The sequence below is a fragment of the Corvus moneduloides genome, chromosome 3 (genome assembly GCF_009650955.1).
Source record: "Corvus moneduloides isolate bCorMon1 chromosome 3, bCorMon1.pri, whole genome shotgun sequence".
Lineage (NCBI taxonomy): Eukaryota > Metazoa > Chordata > Aves > Passeriformes > Corvidae > Corvus > Corvus moneduloides.
The window spans coordinates 108,530,397-108,551,770 of record NC_045478.1 but is presented as its reverse complement, the minus strand read 5'-3'; the positions used below and the strand labels follow the sequence as shown (position 1 = coordinate 108,551,770).

General features: G+C 40.6%; 1 protein-coding gene across 3 annotated transcripts; it reads right to left on the bottom strand.

The window, feature by feature from the left end:
* Positions 1-585: 585 nt before the first annotated feature.
* On the bottom strand, positions 586-19,813 carry LBR (lamin B receptor). Of its 3 annotated transcripts, none has more exons than XM_032103392.1 (14): positions 19,708-19,813; positions 15,291-15,471; positions 13,583-13,777; positions 11,874-11,957; positions 11,232-11,409; positions 10,471-10,664; positions 9,685-9,739; positions 7,841-8,035; positions 6,443-6,546; positions 5,888-6,013; positions 5,622-5,790; positions 4,339-4,419; positions 4,119-4,241; positions 586-3,074 (listed from the first exon to the last, which is right to left on the bottom strand). In XM_032103392.1, the coding sequence occupies exons 2-14, from the start codon at positions 15,453-15,455 to the stop codon at positions 2,914-2,916; spliced, it is 1,830 nt and encodes a 609-aa protein (XP_031959283.1). In that variant the 5' UTR covers positions 15,456-15,471; positions 19,708-19,813; the 3' UTR covers positions 586-2,913. The 3 variants fall into 3 exon arrangements, with proteins under 3 accessions (XP_031959283.1, XP_031959282.1, XP_031959281.1); XM_032103391.1 differs by lacking the exon at positions 19,708-19,813 and adding an exon at positions 17,267-18,100 and having other exon boundaries at positions 13,586-13,777; XM_032103390.1 differs by lacking the exon at positions 19,708-19,813 and adding an exon at positions 17,267-18,075.
* Between the last annotated feature and the right edge of the window lie 1,561 nt (positions 19,814-21,374).

The following is a 21,374-nucleotide window of genomic DNA, read 5'->3' as shown; positions in this document are numbered from 1 at the left end:
GTTCTGTACAGACAGTGCAATATGTTCTCCATCCACACACAGGAAAGGTTTTTCCACCTACTCCCCCAGACAGCTTTCACTCCCCAAGAGGCAAGAACTGTGCTTCTGTAAGGTTTGCATGAGCTCTGGTAAATGTACTTTAAGCAAACATTTTTATTACCTATGGTAAGTATCCTTCTGTAAGCAAAACCATCATTCCTGCTCCTGTATCGTATTTCCACTACAGCGTTGTAGGTCAAACTCACATTTATTTCCTGCACAGTAATACTTTATGTGGATACAGCCTAACTCCTTTGGTTTTGACTTCTAATTGAGGGTGTGGGGAAAAATACAATAGCCCATAGGCAAATTGCATGTTAATTCTGTATTTTTACAGCTGAAATTAAGTTTATTTTTGGAGTAGCAGAAGGGAAGAGGAAAAAAGACCCAGTCAGACTAAGAGAAGCACCACACATGAGCTCATAACACTCAGCCCACAAACACAGGTACAACAGGAGCTTCAGCAAACTCACACCTGTACTAAATAAGGAAAATCAATGTCATTTTTATCAGACATCACCATGCATTGGAAAAAAAATGCACTACTTAGTTTTAAGCAAAACCTTTATTTTAGCTCATAGGCTTGTTTGTATTAAAAACAGTTACTTCAAAATCAAATTCACATAAAATTCAGCATGTAAATGAACTGAAGTTGTCATTGGTCAAGATCAAATTCTGCAAGACAAGGGCTGTGAATGACAAGACAAGGGCTCCGAATGCCATTGGAACAACCTTGAGCGGCAACAGAGAAAACTGGGATTGTCAGCAGGAGCAGGTCCTGCTTTACAGGCTGAGGAATCAAACTGCCCCCTCCTTCAGTCGATTTTTAAACACCAGCTGCACAGTAGGGCCGTTTAATGATTTCTCTATTTCCCATAAATTCACTCAGCAAGGATTGAAAACAGCATCCCAGTTTAATCTGCTGCTTCACAGGAGTGAATTCTCTTGAGTCTTGTTAGAGGCACTGCTATTTTCTGCCAGCAATCAAAGTACTTGTCTTAAAACAATTTCCTTACAACACCAACAATCAAGCTACATTATATACACTTCAATTGTACAATTATCTTCAAAAAATGCCCGTGTACAAAATAGGTTATTTTATTTAAAAAAAAAAAAAAATCACATGCTAGATTTCAATTACATCAACATTTGAAAATAACTGAAAAAATTGATAAATAACATTCCAATTTATTAGGAACACGCCTGCAAGCAAGTGCAGAAGTATCTGCACTATATTTAATATTCTAATAAGCTTTTTAGGGCAACTTGTGCTATAAACCTCATGTACAAAGTGTGCGAAAAGCTCTTACTTGTGACAATAGAATAAAAGCTAATTAAGTAAGCAAGAGTATTTCAGTAAAATTATTCTACTTATGAAGTAAATACCACAAGGGCATCTCATTTACAGCCAGTTAGACAAAGAACACAGCTAGTGACCAGAACACATACATTAGTTAAAAAGTCAAATATATACAAAAATATATTAGAAAGTGGTTGAGTTTAACCACAGGCTCATGTAAAAAATGTTGTTTTAAATAGCAATAGCAAAAAAATAGCTATTTCTCTATCTGCAACAGTACAAAAGGCAACACCTACATATGAGGTAGCAATGCCAAATTAAAAACAAAAAGAAACCAAAAAACAACAACTTTGGATTGAGGAGCATTTCCTATATTTTCATAGCATATCTGTCAATACAAATATTTAAATGAACACTTTAATTGTTTCAAGAATTAACTACATTAATTTACAAACCCCTTTATTCAATTAACTCTTCTTTTTTTTTAATTACTGGAAATTGGTTTAGTTACTGATTTCTCCTGTTTCTAAAAAAGCTGTTGCATTTTCAAACCCAAACACTGTACAGCAAAAACATGGAGGCTTTATTATACACACTTGGTAAACACTATGGTACATCAAGACTTAATTTACAAAGATGAGAAGAAGCCAACTGTGGTCATTTTATCCTTTTGTGCCTAATAGGCAGACACTGCACACTTTTGCTACCCCATGTTCAATGCTAGAGGCAAAATGAGGGTTCACTACTCCCTTCCACAGCCACAGCAAGTGTTTGAAGTGTTTCAGCTCTCTCCAGGAGCGTGAGCCACAAGCGTGGCTTCTGTCTCTAGGGCCAGGGGCACTGCCAGGCAGCGGCTCAGAGCTCCCCCTGGGCTGTGCTGGAACTGCCTCAACAATGTGGGGTGGGAGAAGGGACAGCTGTGCCCCTTCTCCCAATTCCATCCCTTTGTCCTCCTGCAGGTGCAGGGCAGGAGGGGCCAGCTGAGCCTCTCTGACCAAAAAAATCCCATCAATGAAAAGCCAGGAGGGGAACAACCATCCAGCTGAGCTGTGCCAGTTCTGGCCATGGTGCTGCAGGCCCCTCATGTGGGTCAAATACTCTGCTTCCAGCTCCACTGACCAAAGACCCTGCTGCTCCTCCAATTCAGGCAACTAAATTGGACATCTGAAGTTAGATGGTACGAGTAATACCAAAAAATGAACTGGATGGAATTTCAGCATTTATTGTATTAAGAAAATAATATACTTTACATCACAGTGCTTAATTAAATGCAATAAAAAAATGTAAACTCAGAATTCTAGATAAAATTTAGCTTGAAAAATTAGGGCTCGAAGTTTTGAAAATTCACAATTTTTAAAAAATTGAAGTCACAGACAGTCAGTTCACATAACTCACATCCTGACGCTTACTTGTAAGTAACACCTTCAACGCACTCCAATGTTTGGTCGGGTTTTGTTGTTTTTTTTTTTAAAAGCCTAAATACCAAATGACCAAGTGCAAAGGTAAGAGGTATCTTTTTCTCTGCAAGGAAACTAACTGTAGCAATAATTTGCAAATGAGGCCTCTGGAGTGCTCTAGTAGATGTAAGGGAATATGCGGTACGGGACACGCTGGCAATACCTCTCCCACGCCAAGCCATACTTTTGCTTACAGTGGTGTTCATCACGAGCCTCTCGATGAACAAGCAAGCAGATGAAATAGATCACGTAGAAATAGGGTAAAATGTGATTAAAACCTGCAAAGGGAGAAAGTCAGCTTAGATACAGGACAAAAATCCAGAGATGGTAGCTATTAACAACATGTTCGAAGCTGGTGACACACACTTGCTCAAGATTAGAGCATTTTATACTCCTAAAGCATCAAATACTCAGCAGGACAGTGCAAAAATTGTGAGACATGTTCACATGCAGATAGGAAAAGACCCAAAAACCCACAAAAAGTAATTCTTAAAATTTAGAGTCATAAAATCTACCAATTTCACTCTCAATGCATGCAAAGCTGGCACAAGTTTTAAGTTCTTTAGTTATCAAAACCAGATTTCCAGTTAAATCTCCGCACCACTGAACTGCCCCACACAAGGTTTTCTCTATTTTGGCTGCAGACATGAGTCCAGCTTTGGTCAGAGCACACGACTTGACTTGTGGAAGAAGAGACTGGAAACGACCCAGAAATGTGAGATTGCAGCCCAGAAAGCCAACTCTGTTCTGGGCTGCATCAAGAGGAGCGTGGCCAAAGCAGGCCAAGGCAGCTGATTCTGCCCTGCTACTCTGCTCTCCTCAGACCCACCTGAGCACTGTGTCCAGCTCTGGGGTCCCCAGTACAAGGAAAACTGTATTTATTAACAGACACTTTGAAAGATAATTTCATTCTGTGTTTGATGACCTTGTTTTAAATGTATTTCATTTAAAGTCATCACTATATGTGGTAGCCCTTGTCTCCCTCCAAGCAAACTCCCACTCTGGGAGAACTTCAGTTAAAAACACACTCACTAGCCTAAAAAATTTAAGGAAAAAGTAATTACCAAGCATGTCCCACTGTTATTGAATGATAAAGTGTGAGAAAGATGAGTAGAATCTATAGTACGGTATGTGAAACCTGCAGCAAGTTAGAAAGGGTAAAATAGGAGAGAAAGTGTGTTTCATTAGACTTATGACACAGAAATCTGCCATTCAATAGGGTCTACTATCTCAAATAATTGCCACTTGGCATTTCAAACCCAGTCAGATGCCAAAACATAAAAGCATTTTTGCTAAAATCCACTTTAGTCTCAGAAACTTACCACAGGGGAGGGACCATGCTAGAGCCATGATGATGTCACCGAGGTAATTAGGGTGACGAACAAAACCCCACCAACCCGTGACAAGAAGCCCTTTTCCAGTTGCAGTGGGTATAAACTTCAGATCTGTGAACAGAGTATTGTGGTGAATGCAACAATCAAAATATGCATTTAAATACCACAGAGAGCCACTGTACAACAATGGAATGAAAAATGTACTCACTGGCCAACTTGGGATCTGCTGGATTCCGGCGGAAATTGTTTTTCTGAGAGTTTGCACTACGGAATATGTAATACCCAACACCTGAAAAATTAACATGATGTATTTTGCATTTTCAGTATTTTTCAGTTTTCTCTGCTTCAACAAAAGCACTCACATGCCCTTTGCTACTCTTATTCCATCACAGTCTCTTCCTCAGAGATGCAACTGATATTTTCTGGTTCTCAGAGCTCTAGCAAGATAGAGATGCTGTTGGAAACCTGCATTCCATATGCTCCCTCTTGTTACTGACTAACTTTGAAGAGATTTTGGAGAAGCTTTATTTTCACATCTACCTTTACATCTGTATCTGACAGGTTATTAACATAACACTGAGTCTGAAATTCACATGAGGTGATGTGCTGCACTTTGTAAGATTACAGCTCTATTTAGCAGCCTAGCACTTTGCTACAGCACCTACTCCATAAACTGACCACCCATTTACAAGATCATGGTAACAAAAGAACCAGGCAATGAATTATCTGGGTTTGAAATTCATATCCCACATAATTTTCACACAGCAGCTTAAACTTGCTTTTCCCAAAGCTGTATTGAAAAAAGATGATCACAACATACTTTGAATAAAGATGTTATTTAAAAAAAATAAATAGAAACCCAAGAAAAAACATTAGGCGAAGTTGAAAAAAATTATGTTCTATTTCTCAAATATTAAGTTGCATGCCTTCTTATTTTTTCCAATTCTTTGTCATGTCTACAAAACACAAGTGGGTTTTTTAAGGTTTACTATGCAGATAAAAGGGACAAACAAGGCTACGTTGGTGCAAATTTAAGGTTGCCTAAAGATGTGAGACCTTTTCTCAAAGTACTCAGCTTTGATGAAAAGAGATGTTTTCCACTGACATATATAACTGTAGGCATCAGGGAAGGAGATGCAAATAATTACATTTTCCCTAGGTTCAGTAAAGCATAGCAAACAAGGTACTGACTTCTTTTTTATGAGTCACTCAGATTGACTTAAAAAGGCATCTATTAAATTCAAAATGTTAAGTCACTTCTTCAACTCCAGACAGCACCCACCTAGAGCTGCCTCTCAACAGAACAATTATGTGTTCAGAGTCCCACCTACCCTTCATTTACTAAAATGAGAATTTATTATATTCTTTGTATTTAACAGTAGCCAGACAATGACTGCTGCATCTGAGCTAAAGCTTCACCTCCCATCTCGAAGAAACAAAATCAGAACCATGTTGTAACCAACAGCAACAATAACATTTACTGTAACTTACAGTTCAGAACAGTAATTGCAGCAGCAACAGGCCAAGTAATTGTGATGGGATGACCCACTAAGTAGAAGGCCTGCAGACTGTAGACAAACGGAACCCACACCAAATCTCCAAATGCCAGCATGAATCCAAATCCATCATGGGTAATATCCATTGTAGTCAAAATGGCTTCCTAGAAACAAGGAGGAAGGAATTTTAGCATTTACAAAGCTTCCTTTCCCTAACATTGTCATTAGAAATGGCAACACTTGAACAAGACTGGCACTTACCTCATTCCAAAGAGCATCCACCACATAGAGAAGCTGGAAGCTGTTCACAAGTATCATGGACAGGGATGGCATACTGAGATTGTGGATCTTCATCTCAGCCAAGAGCATTGCCAAGTTTATAACAACCTAGGTTAGAAAAAAATTTACTTAAAAATTTACTTAGAAAAGATCCCTTTTTTTTCTATTACACTACAGGACATTTTAATACAGGTATTTTTGACCAATGTTTAAGTTTTAAAAAATAATCCCTTATTTCACAACTCAGTTTGCACCTAATCACATTTCTGAAGCACTATTACCTCAACATATGAATACTCTGAGAAGGGTTTTCATTTGCCACAAAACAAATGAGCTAGAAATTTCCTTCAAGTGAATAAAAACAGTCATTAAAAATCTAACAATATGGAATTATTTTTCTGTATTCATTTATAAGTATATATACAGTATTTATGAATACATATATCTCCTTAATATCAATTATATGTATACGTGTGTGTAAAAAAATCCCTCTGTGTAATATTTAAGCAAATAAAATAACTAAGATTACTGACTCACCCAGCCAATTAATCCTGGACGCAACTCACAGAAGTATTTGAGGTCAAAACTGCCAATCCGAGGGTTTAATTCATGTCCAGTAAAGAAATCATAAATAAAATACCCTGCAGGTAAGACACAACCTCTGTTAGCAATACTCTTCCTTTTATCTGCCACTACAATTCTCCCCATAAATAAGATCCCACTTTCCACTTATGTTCTCTCATTACAAATTTTAAAAAGCCTTCAGATTGGAAAAAAAAAAAATTTTTGAAGAGTATTTGCAAAATACAAAACAAAATCTACAGAGTTTGTATTTTAAGATGCCCTAATATTTTATTTATTAGGAGGACTAACCACTTTAGAAGTTCTCCCTGACACTTGTTCCTTCTTTATTTTCAGCCTTATACTGAAGCTCACATCACTGTGTCTATGAACATGAACATCCGGCATTAATTAATTTTACATTTCCTCCTATTTCATTGCTTTTGTCTGGGAGAAAGAATTCCCTTTAGCTGTGACAATTACTCATCCTTCAAAAAAGGTGGACAAGAAGGAAAATACCATGCCCTGACTTCATGGTATCTGGGATTGAGTTTGCAAAAAACAACCACTTCACAGAGCAATTACAGAATGCTACTATGCCACTTACAGAGACTAGAACTTTTTTAAAACGGACAATTTATGATAATTTGCAATTTCTCTTCACACATATAACATGCTGGACTAACAATGTAACTAAGGATATCTGAACATTTCAGTACACAAAATGTTCTGTCCATAAGCTCCCTTTCTTAGTCACCCTATGGTCACTTTAAAAAGCAGTTTGATATTTAATGCTAACACACTTCTCAATCTCTCTTTTGTCCTACAAAACCGTCTGTATATAATTGATACTTCCTAGGCAGGCAGTCTCATGACTGAATGAAAATCTCTTTTGAAAACTCCATTCAGCTAACTAGATTTAAAAGCACACAGCAAGATAAAAGTTTAGGAATGCTCTTTAATTTCAAGTCCTGTAGCTGACTTCCCACTGCCAAAACATCTACATTCCTCTGTTTCTCCTTCCATTCCCAGCTGTTTCAAAGCTGCACTGGCAGGGGCACAATGAACCAACCTACACCAAGCCTCTTAGACAGAAGCTGAAAACTGAGAAGAAGGAACTGTCCTCTCACCTCTAAGGGACTAGACCAGCCAAGACATGATTCTGTAACTATTCCAGAAAATCCAAGTAACATTTTAAACATCTTACAGTATCAGAGTGAGACCAAAAATACGCCATTTAACTTGCAACATTACTTTGGTAGAAAGTAAAAGTCACAGTATTGTAATAACCAAACCTAAATCTAGCCTTTAATTTGTAAAAATGGAACTAGAGCAAACAATTGGAAAGAAATTATCCAGAATGTTCTAACTCACCAGAATTTCCACCTGGTGCTAGTTCTTCCTCAGGTGCTTTCAGGGATCGAACATACAGATAAATGCTCAGTGCCAAAGAAAAAGCTGCAGCTGAGACTGCAAACTGCATGAAGTGATCATACAAATAATGAAGCTCCAATTGAAAGTATAGCAAAACTCCAATAGCTGCAGCAGTCAAAATAAAAGCATAAAACCCTAAAGGATGTAGAAGAAAGACATATTAGTCAAAATAAAAAAAACCAATTTATGGTTCTAGTAGGACCTACCTAATCCAACCCTTCCCGCGTTTTTACTTCTTCCAGTATTTCTCCATATTCCAGTAACATTTTAGACATCCCGTGGTTCAAACTTCTGGGGCACAGCAATTTAACCAAGAGACTCTAAGCCCTGAAACTGTGCTCACCAAAACGACAAGAGGCAGGAACATTCTGAATGCTTCTCCATTTTTTATGACATAGGATCTAATTTCAGATTTTAGTGGGAAAATGGACACTGACACTCCTAATGGATAATGACATCATGTTACAAAATCTTATCTGTGGGACAGCTGAGGCAACCATATGCTTATCCTTGAATTATCTTCATATATACCTTGATACAGATAGCAGTAATTAAAGTATTAAAATAACTCATCAAGTCAAAACTTGAACACAAAAACTTCTGCATACTTTGAGAGTATAAAATCATGCAGAAGGGACTGATGCCCAAAAAGGAGCAGGCAGTTCTCTGCTGCTGTCAGCTAAGGACCTTCTACGGATCCCTTCACAGGTCACAGGGGTTGAGGTTAGAAGGAACCTCCAGAGATCTGTTCTAGTTCAGATGGAAGCGCCTGTATTTCACTTATTGCCCATTGCCTCCTGTCCTGTCACTGTCATCTACCTTTCCTCAAGAAGGGTTTTAAATTTGCTTTGAAAATTAGTCTTTGAAGCACCAAGATGATGGCTTTTTTTATAATAACGCAAATGTTGTAGCTTATGTCCTCCCTTTATCAGAATGCAGGAAGAATTGCAGCACTATGGCACAGCTAAAGACAAAAGTCCAAAACCAAGAAAGCTGTGAGACAGCCTCAATGAGACTCACTTTTGCAGAATGCAATTCCCCTGGTTTCTATCATTTACAGCCCTGTTCCAACTTTAAAATGGTGCCTCTTACCAGACTATGACAAAATTTGGCATTTTTAATACAGTATTTGGATTCCACTACCTCCAGACAGTGTTCTTGAACTAATGAAATAGGTAGTCTGGAGCACCTACAAGGCACTAAAGTACATTTTCCTGTTTAAGCCAGAAAAAGCAGGACTGCTGATGTATGTTAAACAATTAGACCTGGATAAGAAGCTTGTCTTATTCATAGGAACTGAAATCAGTTCTAATTAAGGACTCAGAACCATTCTTTGACATGCAGGAAGAAGAACATCTTAAATCAGTTACAACATACTTCTTATCAGTCTGTAAATCAGAGACATCCAAGATGATCGAGACACGAGGTAAGATCCCTTCAGATCACTCCTCCTGCACAGTCCTTGTTACCTGAGCATCACCAACTTTTTCAATAGACAAGTCCCTGTTTAGCAATTATGCAAGGCATGTGACAGGAGTCACCAGTCACAGCTGGATACAGCTCAGGTGCCCTGTACAGTGTAACTCTTGCTCTGGGGGCACTTAGTTCCTGATGATCACTAACCATCTTTCTCCAAGAAAAGGTTCATCCTATTTTATCCAAGATTTACAACAGATACACTCCCTGGTCAAACTGTATCTTTCATCACTCGTATTTCATGGTGCTGAGCACAGCAAATCACACAATGGAATCAATTTTAGAATAACCAAGTGCAACATGCTTACCATTTATCCGGTACTGCAGTTTCCTTCCATTTGAAAGGGGCAGGCCTTCTACAACCTGGGAAGAATAAAACATCAGTGTTCAACAAAGTATTTTCTGTGGGCCCTTCAGGGGAGAAAAACGAAGCACAGCTCTGTCAGAAAGACATTCAATCAAAGCAATCAGCTGGACACACACAGACCTGAAGCTCATGCACTGTTCTAAAAAGCATACTCTGGACAGCAAAAGACTAACAGTTTCAAATAAAAACATTTCAAAAATAAATCTCTTTCAAACCAGCCTGAAGAAAGCAGAACTGCTCCAATCACTGCAAACATGCACAGCAATACAACATCACTGAAGGATCTACTTAAGAGTGTCCTTGCAGAATCTGCCAGTAACCCTCAGGTCACAAAAGGGGGAAAGAGAGCCCTTGCCTGATATACACATGGCTAGAATGGTTTATAGCTTCCCAAAATGCTGCAAACCCATAAGAAACCAAGTATCAAAATAGCTTGTGAATTTAAAAGTCAGATACCTAAAATTCTTCTAGAATTCCATCAAGCTAAGTTTATCCACACTCTGATCTGATTGCCTACTGCCTTCTGTACTGAAAGGCTCTGAAATGCAAAAATTATTAACCAGCTGTGCTGTTTTAAGCTTACAGAAATGCAGCATCCATATTCCAGTTTATGATGAAAAACTTATTAAATTACTTACAAATTCACTGCATTGAGAACATACCCCACCTTCCAGCCTAACACACAGTTTAATTGCCCATAAGGACCCAAATGCTCCCAACAGCCTACCTTTCCAATTGGCAGCAAGTAAAACACAGCTTGAAGGAAAAACCACAGAAGAAAGACACCAAACACCCTCCACTCCCAAAGACTCTCAAGTGCTGGCAGAGGAGGGAAGTTCAGAAGACTCGGGTCATCTTGTTTGCACATCAACAGCAAGTAGAATACAGTAGCAGGCAGGAGAAATATCAGCATGAAGGTCCCTGTAAACAGACACGTTTAGAAGGTGAGCACAGAAAATAAAACAACCTAGTTTCAATCTCATTAAAAAAGCTCAATATTAACTTCAGTATCAAAGAAGAGGTTGTCATTATCTGCTCCTGAACAAGAGAGCAGCTATCCCATAGTCATTTAACATGACACTGAGACATACTTCTCACTGCCATACAAGGTCATCTACTGCAGGATCACACCCATTGTGTCCCTGGTCAAAAAACCACCTAAAGAATACTTTACTGTCAAGTTTCAAGCACTCAAGTTTTGAAAGTGTAAAAACTTTGCTGGTTATCCTTAAATTTAATCTAGAAATATTTAAATCTCACTGTGCAAGGGATGGCACAAGATCTTCTTATGTATTGCACATAAGAACCAAGCTCAATAAAGGTTCTTTGACTGCCACCAAATCACGTGAAACACGACCATATTACTTTGAATTCTGCAGCCAAGGTCCAAAAATGGAAAAGCAGTTCTTGACATGGCAATGTGGTCAGTAAGTAGAAACCCACAAAACAGTACTAAATTTCAACTATTAAGACAATTTGCACACATACCAATTCTTCCCCCAAACTCCAGCTCCTTTGTTTTTGATGGTACTTTCTCAATTGGTTTTACTGCCACAAAAGTCTTTTTCTCTGAAAAGATCTCTTCTGTTTTCTTGTCATCTTTCCTTGAACGCAGGCTGTACTGCTCAAGCACACGCTTGATTTCCAAGTCTGGTTTTAACTTTTGCTGTTAATGAATAAAAATAATTTACTAAAAAGTTTCCAAGTGATTTTACTTTTAGTCCAAAATTTTATATTTCAGAGGACATTACTCACTATAAAACACCAATATACAGTATCTTCTACTTCTATACAGTATACTTCTTTATCCATTCATATAAAGAGACTGCTAAAACCAGTCACTGTAACCAATTAGGCCATGATTACAGATCAGCAGCAGTTCCAGTACAGATCATCCATTGCCACCCTCCTCCTTTCCCTTCTGCCATACACCTGGGCATTAGCTAACAAGCAGGACTAAGGCAAAAAAAAAAAAACAAATCACTTTCTCTGTAGCAAACTTACTTAACCTCTAAGTTTTATGTTGCCTTCTATTTCTGCTTGATCATTGTATTGCCCTTTTCTAGGCACTTCTGAGAGAGCCAAGCTAGGAACGTGACAAAACGCTAAGAGCAAATTCCATGTTCCTACCTCCAAGATGATGCAGGATGTGTCATTTTTTTCTGTACTTTCAGGTTCACCATTGTACCTTTTGGTGTTATTCTCACTCGGTTTCTGGTTAAAAGAAGAAACACAGTTTAAGCTTTCTGAAATTAACAGCCGCATCAAGAGCAAGTATATAATGAATAATTAAGAACATTAGCTAGTTTTTTGTCCACTGCAGCTGCTCTGGTTCTCTCCACAGCAATACGAGTGGGTTCAACACCCAAAGTATGGATAGTTTCAGCTCACAAACAGGAGAAACAAACTAATTTAAGGAAAAGGTTGGGTTTTTTTAATAAATAGTGAAATTATGAGAATACAGCTTCCAAGTTATTTTAACTCATCATTAGCAGCTGCCAAGTACAAAATACATGTCTATTTAGTAATGCCATTAAACAAACAGATGAAATTTCAGTGTCCTATATATGGCACTGTTCTGTAGAACTGAAAGTTCAGTTTTCCATTAAATATCTTTGAAGAAATAAATTCTCTTGTAAAAATTCTTCTCTTGAGTCGAGCTTAAACAACTCTGGGATTTCAACTAAAGTTTTGTTGAAGAGAACCTGGTCTTTCCAATCATACAACAGCCAACAGATCAATCCTACTCCTCAGACAGAAGCCAGGACAAAAGCACCAGAGATATTTTACCCTGTTAACCCAAAAGGTTAAAAGTACAAAAAGTAAATGGTATCTGCTGGCTAAAAAAACTACTTAAAACCAGCTTATGATCCACAGGCACTGGATCACACAACTCAAGAGTGGCTCACTGCAAAACAAACCCCACAGCTGTTTCAGTGCAAAAGATTAGCAATTTACTACACCTACCTACCTGGTTTACATTAATCTGGTTTAGTTTAGCTGAAACCTAACTAAAACCTGTCCATTTTCAATAGATCAGCAGAATGCATTTCCAGTTCAAGGGACTGTCTCAGACAAGTGAGAAGCCATCTCAAGGGCACAAGAGGCAGAAGAAACGCTGTCTCTTCATAGAGAAACATCAACTCTTCTTCTCCTCACTTACAAATCACCAGAACCATTTTTAGTGCTTCATCTTCACAAAAATGATACGAACAAATCTAATAAATTTCAGCTAAACACCAGATATTGGTAAACTTAAAAAGCTTTACGGGTTAGTTTTTATAATGAAACCAGTTTTGCAATATTATCCATCAGCAAGGCCACATTTAAATATTCCACACTGCATGTTTTCCACTACTATTGTAATGAACTGTATATGATAACAGAACTCATTTTATTTCAAATCCTAATACCTGCCTGCTATGTTCCAATCACCACATCTAAAGGTAAACTAACTTCCTTTGCCCCATTTCACAGGTGGAAGGTAATGGCTAACAATGACTCCAGCATTAAAATATAAAAAAATCTGTGTTTGTTTGGATTCTGAGAAGTTTGCAGTATCACCAAATTCAAATGGAACTTTATAGCCTTGGTTTACCTCTCAAGAATTTCCTCAAACTCTGCAAGCTAGAAACCCTATTTCTAAAGAAAAAAATGGCAGTTCGGAGATACACTTTTGCAGGTAATTATGCTGTCCAGGGAACACAAACTGCAGCTGGCTTTTACAATGTTAAACCCAGTACACATAACACTAATCTTTCACAAATAGCAAAAGTTTCTTTTAATAAAAATCCAGCAAATCCACACCCAAAAAACCAACCAACAAGTAAAACTAATACCACTAGAGCTAAGCTGGTCTCCTGCAAGGTTTTCTTTTTGTCATCTTTGTGTTCTCTGCTTTGGGAAGCAGAACGACGTCTGCCCTTTGCTGGCCGACCAGGGGACCGAGAGCGAGATCGGGATCTGCTGCTACTTCTTCTGGAGGGGGAACTTGAAGAAGACTGGCTCTTCCTGTGCTTGAATGATGACTGTGACTAAAAGAAAGATGGAAAGAAAGCAAAATCTTATCTATGTCCCAAAGAACAATTTTAGAAACATGGGGGGTTTTTTGTGCTGAGGATTCTGGCATACAGTTCTATAGATCCGTCTGGTATTTCCTTTACTGATGCTCTACAAAGCCTGTTAAGAAAGAGCAACTGCAGAATACTCATTTTGCTGGCAATTCCCAAAAAATCCTGTTCCAATTCCAACTGCTGCTGACAATTCCTGTTGAAGCTACAGAAATCAGGCTATGGGTGTAAGCTACCAGAGTGAGCACCAAGCTGTTAAGCACACCACCCTCACGATCCTGTGCATAGGGAATTGAGAACTGTCTCATAAGCCCCCAGAGACTGATCTCACTTCCACTACTCAGCTTTATTAATGCATTTGACATAGCAAGGTTCATCATCTGTGTGAGGCAGCAGAGAGCAAACCAACACTAGAAAAACCCGGATCAGCCCAATCATTTCATTATATGCGGTAACTAATTTCATAAACGACTCTCTGTGAAGTCTACAATGCTGATTTTCCCATGTAAAATTTCCACAATGCAACTTCTATAATGCATAAATGTTTCATGACAAAGAAAGGCATTTTCCCAGCTTAAGTCTGCTAACCCGCAAGCAGAAGTAACACGTTAAAAAGTCTTGAAGCAGTGAAAACAGTTGCCTACCTCAAGGCAGAAACATTTTGGTCCCAAAACAGAAAGCCAGCTACTGGGCACGGACACTGCCACCAAGAAGTGACATTACAGTTCACATAAAGACACAAGCTGGCTTTGAACCTATGCAGGTTTCAGAACAGGCCACAGAAATGAACTACAGTGAACATTCAAACAGGGTTTTTCCTCCTGCTTTATTCAACTGAAACTTCTATGAAGTTTTAAAGGCCTTTATTAGTAACAAAAAAATGAAATAATAAAGATATTAGGAAGGAATATGCTTATATGACATGAACCTTTCTCAAGGGTTTGTAATTGTCATAAACACAGAAAAATACCTCATGAAGCCTCTGAGGACCTAAAACAGTAAAAGCTATTTGCAGATGTTCAAGTATATGCTTGAAGGGCATGCACTGTTTATATTTACAGTGACACTCAACTACATCTTCCCATTTGTTTTCAAATTTTCTTATTTAGACATGGAAAACCATCAAATTAATATCAGCCCACTGATTACTACCTTCATAAGGTACCCTAAACAATTTTTCATGAAAAATCATGCTATAGAGTTCCTGCATGATCAGACTTGGTTTTCCTCAAAAATACTACATTTTTCAACATAAATAAGTAAAATAACCATGATACTTTAAAGATGGGGTCATTCTGAACTTCTGCTTGAGGTGCTACATAGGAAGAAGCTTTTATTTTGCACCAATTCCTTGAAGACACAGTTAATAAAAACTTGTAAAATGACTACCCAGTCACAAGTTGTACTTTCAGCTACAGCATAAAATCAGTATAATCTTCCTTTAAAAGTACTGATAATTAAATACAGGTGTACTCACCCTGATATCACTTTCTTTCAGTGCAAGTTCAGTTCCATCTTTGTACTTAACAGTATAAAGATGAGCAACATCATCATAACTGGTCACTTGTACTTCATAGTACAGGACACTTCCTGGCCAACGGCCCATCACCACCTCGCCATCAGCAAACTTCCGGCTTGGCATTTTCCAAACAGAATCCCTAGAAAATAAATCAGTCAGTCCACATGACAGCTACACATTAGGCTTCATTTTCCCCTACTCTCTGTATCACATAACTGAAAAAGGGACACTTAAACAACTCTCCACTTTAAACAGGGGAAAGGCTGTGTGATAAGAAAACAGCAGTGATCTCTTTTCCAAATCAACAGCAGACAGAAGAAATAGTCTTAAAATAGAGAGAATATTGAAGTTGCGCGTTCTGGAAAAACATTCAGATGTGTTAGGCTGGTACTGAACTATGATATACAATCTTCATCATGCAGCAAAGCACACCTTTGACCAAAATTACATCATGAAGCTCATCTTATCTAGCGGGAAATACGAATTACATGGTATTTAAGTGTCCTCTAACCCTCTTTTCCTGTGGTTCTACAGAAATGAATGAAGTCATGATTTCTAAACGTTAAATTTAAACATCCCCAATATCTTTAACACTTACAGCCACATTACACACTTTCCTCAGTTTACTATGCCAAACACTCAAAAGTTAGGAAACCTCAGAATTTAGACTCCTGTCTGGGTTTAATACTTTCTCTTTTCTACCTATTTAGCGCAAGGGGCATAATGACTTTTCCAGGGGTCCATGGGAAAACAAAGCACAGCATCAGAGCAATCACAAATCAACCTGAAAAACTAAATTCTATCCCCCTATCTGCACCATCAGGTTTTTACTTGATATTAACAAAACGTGGTGTAAGTGACTACTACCCTTGGTTCACCACACCAGGTGCTAGAAAAAAGCACAACTACAACTTCCGAGAAAGCTGTTTTTAAATGCAAAGTCCTGTAGAATTGTTTGTAAATGCTTTGTGTTATGTCATTGCCTTCTGAAAACAGATATCCAAAGTAGAATATACTTTAAATCTCAATGTTTCAAGTGAGACTACCTTAAAAGTCTAAGGCAAAATACACACTAACACGTGTACTGGCACCATGTGTACAACAAACACAGAACTTAGAGTGGATGGCAGGGACAAGGACAAGACAGAAACCACAAAATGTTGGTATCAAAGCATTTTAACTTGTTTGCTTTATAAATAAGATGTGAAGCTGCACAAACTAAGGGGAACACAAGGCTAACTAGATAATCATTATATATTAACTAATCTACAGTGAAAAGTTAAGATTCTTGGGGAAAAAATACTGTTAATATTCAATCACTGACCTTCATCACACACTGGGGGATGGGGCTCAGTGAGGTTTTACAATCAACATCCATTCTGGTATTTTCTGATGCTGCTGCTGTTAAATTTTACACCTGTGTCGCTTTCCAAGTCAAAAAACAAAAAAACTCAACAGAATTCCCTCATATAGATTTTACTATTTATACTCCAAACTGCTTGAGAACAGAAACATCTGACCATCTCCTTTGCGGTATAAGATTTGAAGGAGAAAAAAAAAAAAAGGTTTTATAACTTGGTTTCACTGACACTTGCCAGTTAGAAAAATCATGAGTTCTAGTCTGCGCTTGTAGGCACGTGCTATTCCAGCTCTTCTGCCTTCTAACTAGTGTTTCTTGTCTCTGTCTTATTCCTGCTGAATTCCCACTCCTTCATCTTTCTTTTATCCCAGTCAGCTTAACCCCTGCAAATTCATACCCTGTTTCTTATGACTTCCCTATTTTCATTTCAAATTCTCCACTCTCTCCTTACCCCCTGCTGTCTTGGATTCTTTGTGGATTTTTCTGCCTTTTCTACCAAACCAGTTCCTCTTCGCCACCTTTGCTTAAGTCTGATCTCAATCCCCATCTCCATCTCCTTGCCCAGTTTTCTCACCCAAAAGACAGTTCTTCAGGACATCCATGTCTACGACTGCTCTTTCCCAGCCTCTTGCAGCCGCAGCTTCTTCCTGCTCTTCCATAAATAGTCTGAACACCGGAGCTCCACCGAGTGCACTCAGAGCTGTCACCAGATGTCATAACCTGATACATGACTTCATTTCCCCTCTGCTGCTGTACTTCCTACACCCCAGCCAACTGTTTCTTCTCTTGACCTGCAGCACCTCAGGCACCATCTGTAAACTTGGAACATGACCAGGACACAGCTGGCGGACCCTCAGACAAACTTGTGAAAAGCAGAATCTTTGGAGGGTAAATCCTTTTCAAAAAGGGTAACATCTTTTCATGAAGTTGTTACTAAGGACACCTACACTGCTATTTACAATTTACAGCAACCACTTCAGAATTTAGATACAATTTCATAGGGATAATAAAATGCTATTCTCTGCCAGATTTCAAAACCCAGCAGTTTTGTACGCAAACAAAGACAGTCCAAAGAACAGGTAACTTGTTGATTTCATTCTTGTGAAAGGCAGAAAGACCTTCCCCTCCTCTAACCTTGTTCTTAAAAGGAGCTGAAATTAGTTCTAGAAAATTGAAAAGTGTGGTTGAAGGACCTGTAGCTAAATCATGCAATGTAATTCAGCCTGAGATAGAGATCACCCATATGAAATTCCAAAATAATAAATAAGCAAGTGGAAATATCTTCTGACTCAAAAGTAATGAGCAGTCTTATTAACGGGACAACTTATGTATTTTTTCAATTCTTTTCCTTAAATATCACAGCTTAATAATAAGCTCGAACATTAAAAGAAGTAAATATAACTTCTTAAGCTATCAAAAACAACCACTCTGTTCTGCACCCCAGTGCCTCCTGTGAGGGAGGTTTGCAATCCTCATTCCTTATATCCCACTTCAAAAAGCTGCACCTTTTAAAGGCAGCATTCATCTGATCAGATAACAAACACGATTACTGACATTGAGAGATAAAAAGACAGGAAGCCTTTCCAAAAAAAATACAGTTTAGAGATTACATTTTTAATTTACTGCTCTTTCAAGCCCTACACACCCCTGATAATTTTCATGGTATCAGCTGGCATCAGCCTAATATTCCCAGAAGTTTTGCACAAACTTTTGAATTCACAGGGTTTCAAAATATGAATCCAAAGAAAATGATTCCATATGATGAACCTGCACTGTACAGACACCTGATTGCAAGTTTAGTCACTTACTCAGGAGATGCAATTTGTGTTTTCTGAACCATTACTGTTTTCCTTTAGGAAACCAGAGTCTAAGAGAATGGATCAAAAGGATCCTAGCCTATACCAAGCCAAGCCAATTAATGCAAATCTCCCTGGAGCTTAAAAGTTGGTAAAGAATAAAAGATTCTGCTGACTCAAACAAGAATGAAATAATTAAAAAGAAACTTGGGTGAGAAACATATTGCCCCATGCATGCATTTCTGGTCTTCTTAATGACTCTTTCACTAGATATGTGGGAACATATTACACTGTGGAGAAAGTGATGGCTGTTAGCTTGTAGCCACAGGGAGATCATACCCCACCAGCAGAAGCTGGGTACACAGTTTTAAGAATAAACAAACACTAAACAAGTTTTCCCTCTTGGAAGAGCAAAGCTCACACACTCAGTGATGCCACTTACTAATTCTGACATCTCACCACTGAGGAGGGAGCCAGGTGAATGCAAGAAGAAATGCAGGAAAATAAAGAAAACACTGACAGTCAAAGCTAACAATACACGGAAAGTTCCTACTGAATTCACCAAAGAGACTGAGCTGTGCAGGACCTTTTCAGCAACACCATTACTCTCTCCACATTTCTAGCTCTTCACCTTCAGAACGGTGAAGGCACCTATCCCTGCCCAAGCCAACTTAACTTCACCACTAAAAACAAGCACAAATAAGCCCCGAGGTAAAAACAACAACCCATCAACCCTTGGGCTGGGAATCGAGGATCTTCCCTTTAAAGAGGCCTTCTGCCGGAAACACCCCGAGCGGAGGTGTTCAGCAGGAACCTGAACTCCCCAGGCAGGACCCGAGAGCGGCGGGGCGGCGTTGACAGGAAGGGCCCCACGTGCCGGCGGAGGCCCGGCCCCTCGGCCCCGCCCCGCCCGCGGCCCGGGCCTGGCGCGGGACCTCCGCCGCGGGGGAAGGGAGGGGCCGCACCGCCCCTCGGCGGCGTATTCCCGCTCGGAGCCCGGCGCGGCGGAGCCGAACAAAGCGGCGGCGCTCGGCCCCGCCACCTCCGGCGCCCCAAGCGAGGGGCCCGCGCCGCCCCGTCCGCCCGCTGGGAGCGAGGCCCGAGCGCGGCCGCGCCGATCGGCCGGAGCGCTTCCCGCCCGGAAAGCCTCCAAGGAAAAGCTGGGGGGAGGGGAGGGGGTGGGAGTATCCCGGGCCGCGCGCGCCGCCGTTCCCGTTACCTGGAGCCCGCCCGCGCCGGGCCGGGCCGGAGGCGGTTCCGCGGAGCGGCGGGAGCGGGGCCCGGGCGCGCGGCGCTCTCCGCTGAGGGGAACAACCGCCCCGCCGAGCGACGGTTACGGCCGCGCGCACGGCCCCGCCCCGTCCCCCGCCCGCCAACCGCGCCCCTCGGCCGGGACGCGCCGTTTGAATCGCGGGGTGGCCGCGCGCCATTGGCTGCCCCGGCGATGGCGCGGTCCGCCCGCCCCGCCCCGCCCCGCCCCGCCCCGCCCCGCCCCGCCCCGCCCCGCGGCGCGCGCCCGGCCCCGCCCCGCCCCGCCGGGAGGGGAGGGGGGAGAGCGCGCGCACTCGGCTCCCCCCCCCCGCCCCTCACGGAGGGTGATGGCGGGAAGGGAGGGCGGGGGAGGCAGAGCGGGGCGGAAAGGTCGCTGTCGTGGCGATGGGGGCAGGCTCGGACCGCCTGCGCCGCCCAGGCCCCGCCGCCCGTGGTGAACAAAACCGAGGGTTTTGTTTACGGAGCGCTCGAGGCGCTGAAGGCGGCTTTGGGGGCGGCGAGACCGCGAGTACTCCTAACGCTGGCCGAACAACAACCTGTGTTCCCTCCGGCCTTGCGCCTCCGGCGCTCAGCAGTGACAAAATGTGGTAAAAATGCAGAAAACAACATCCCCTCTCGCTCAAAAAGAAAAATAAAAAAGGGCAAAAAAAGCGGAGGTGCCGAGGAAGCGAGTGCTACGCTGACCGAACAGCAGGCTGTGCTCCCTCCAGCACCAAACGAAGCCAAAATGTGCTAAAAATGCGATAATAACGCACTGAAAACACCCGACTCTCTCCAAAAGAAAAATAAGAACGGGCAAAAAAGCAGAGGCGGCTTTTGAGGCGGTGAGACCACAGGCGCTGCTGCACTGACAGAACATCACGCTGTGCTCCCCTCCAGCCCTGCACCTCAAGCACCCAACAAAGCCCAAGTGTGGGAAAAATACGGTAATAAAAGTGCAGTAAAAGCACACCCATGCTCTCCAAAAGAAAAATTGTAAAAGGGGGCTAAAAAGCAGCAGCCTGTCGTGTGGTTACCCCAGTACTTTTGGGGCAACTTTTCCAGAAAGGCCATTTGAGTTCCTGGCCAGATTTTGAAATCAGGAAGTCCAAGCAATACTTGAGCAGGCAGAAGCAAAATGGGTTGTGAAAAAGTTAACAAATCGTCCTTAACATTGAGGTTTAGTGTTCAAATAAATTGTTTCCAGTGTTGGGATCTTAAAAGGGGTGAAGTGCTTTAAGAGTAGAATACAGACATGCTTGTGTTCATACAATCTTTATGGACGTCCCAAATTTTCTAAATTTGGCTAACAAGTGATACTCTGTCCTAATAAAGCTTCGTCCATGAAGGCAAATTCCCTAAAAACAAGATCACCATTGTCCCATACAGAAAACTGCCAGGGCCATGCAGACACAGCAAAAATCTCAGATAAAAAAGAACCCTGAAACTACAGCAACATCACCATAAAAAAAATTAATAAAAAAAGAAAACCAAAACACCACAGCCAAAAATGAACAGAGGTAAACAGGCCCCATGGTAGCCATGGTATTAACTTGTCTGAGTCTTAATTGCTATATTTGGGACTTTGGTTTTGTTGGTGGTGGTTTGTTTATATTGGGGTTTAAGTTTCTAACT

What these genes read in the sequence shown, in the direction of transcription:
- LBR (XM_032103390.1), bottom strand. Translation starts at nt 17,421, where the DNA reads ATGTATCAGGTTATGACATCTGGTGACAGCTCTGAGTGCACTCGGTGG. An exon ending in CATCCTGCATCATCTTGGAG is followed by an intron (nt 11,410 to 11,873) that starts GTAGGAACATGG and finishes ATTCATTAACAG; the next exon opens with CAAAAGTTAAAACCAGACTT. An exon ending in GGAGTTTGGGGGAAGAATTG is followed by an intron (nt 10,665 to 11,231) that starts GTATGTGTGCAA and finishes GTCTGTTTACAG; the next exon opens with GGACCTTCATGCTGATATTT.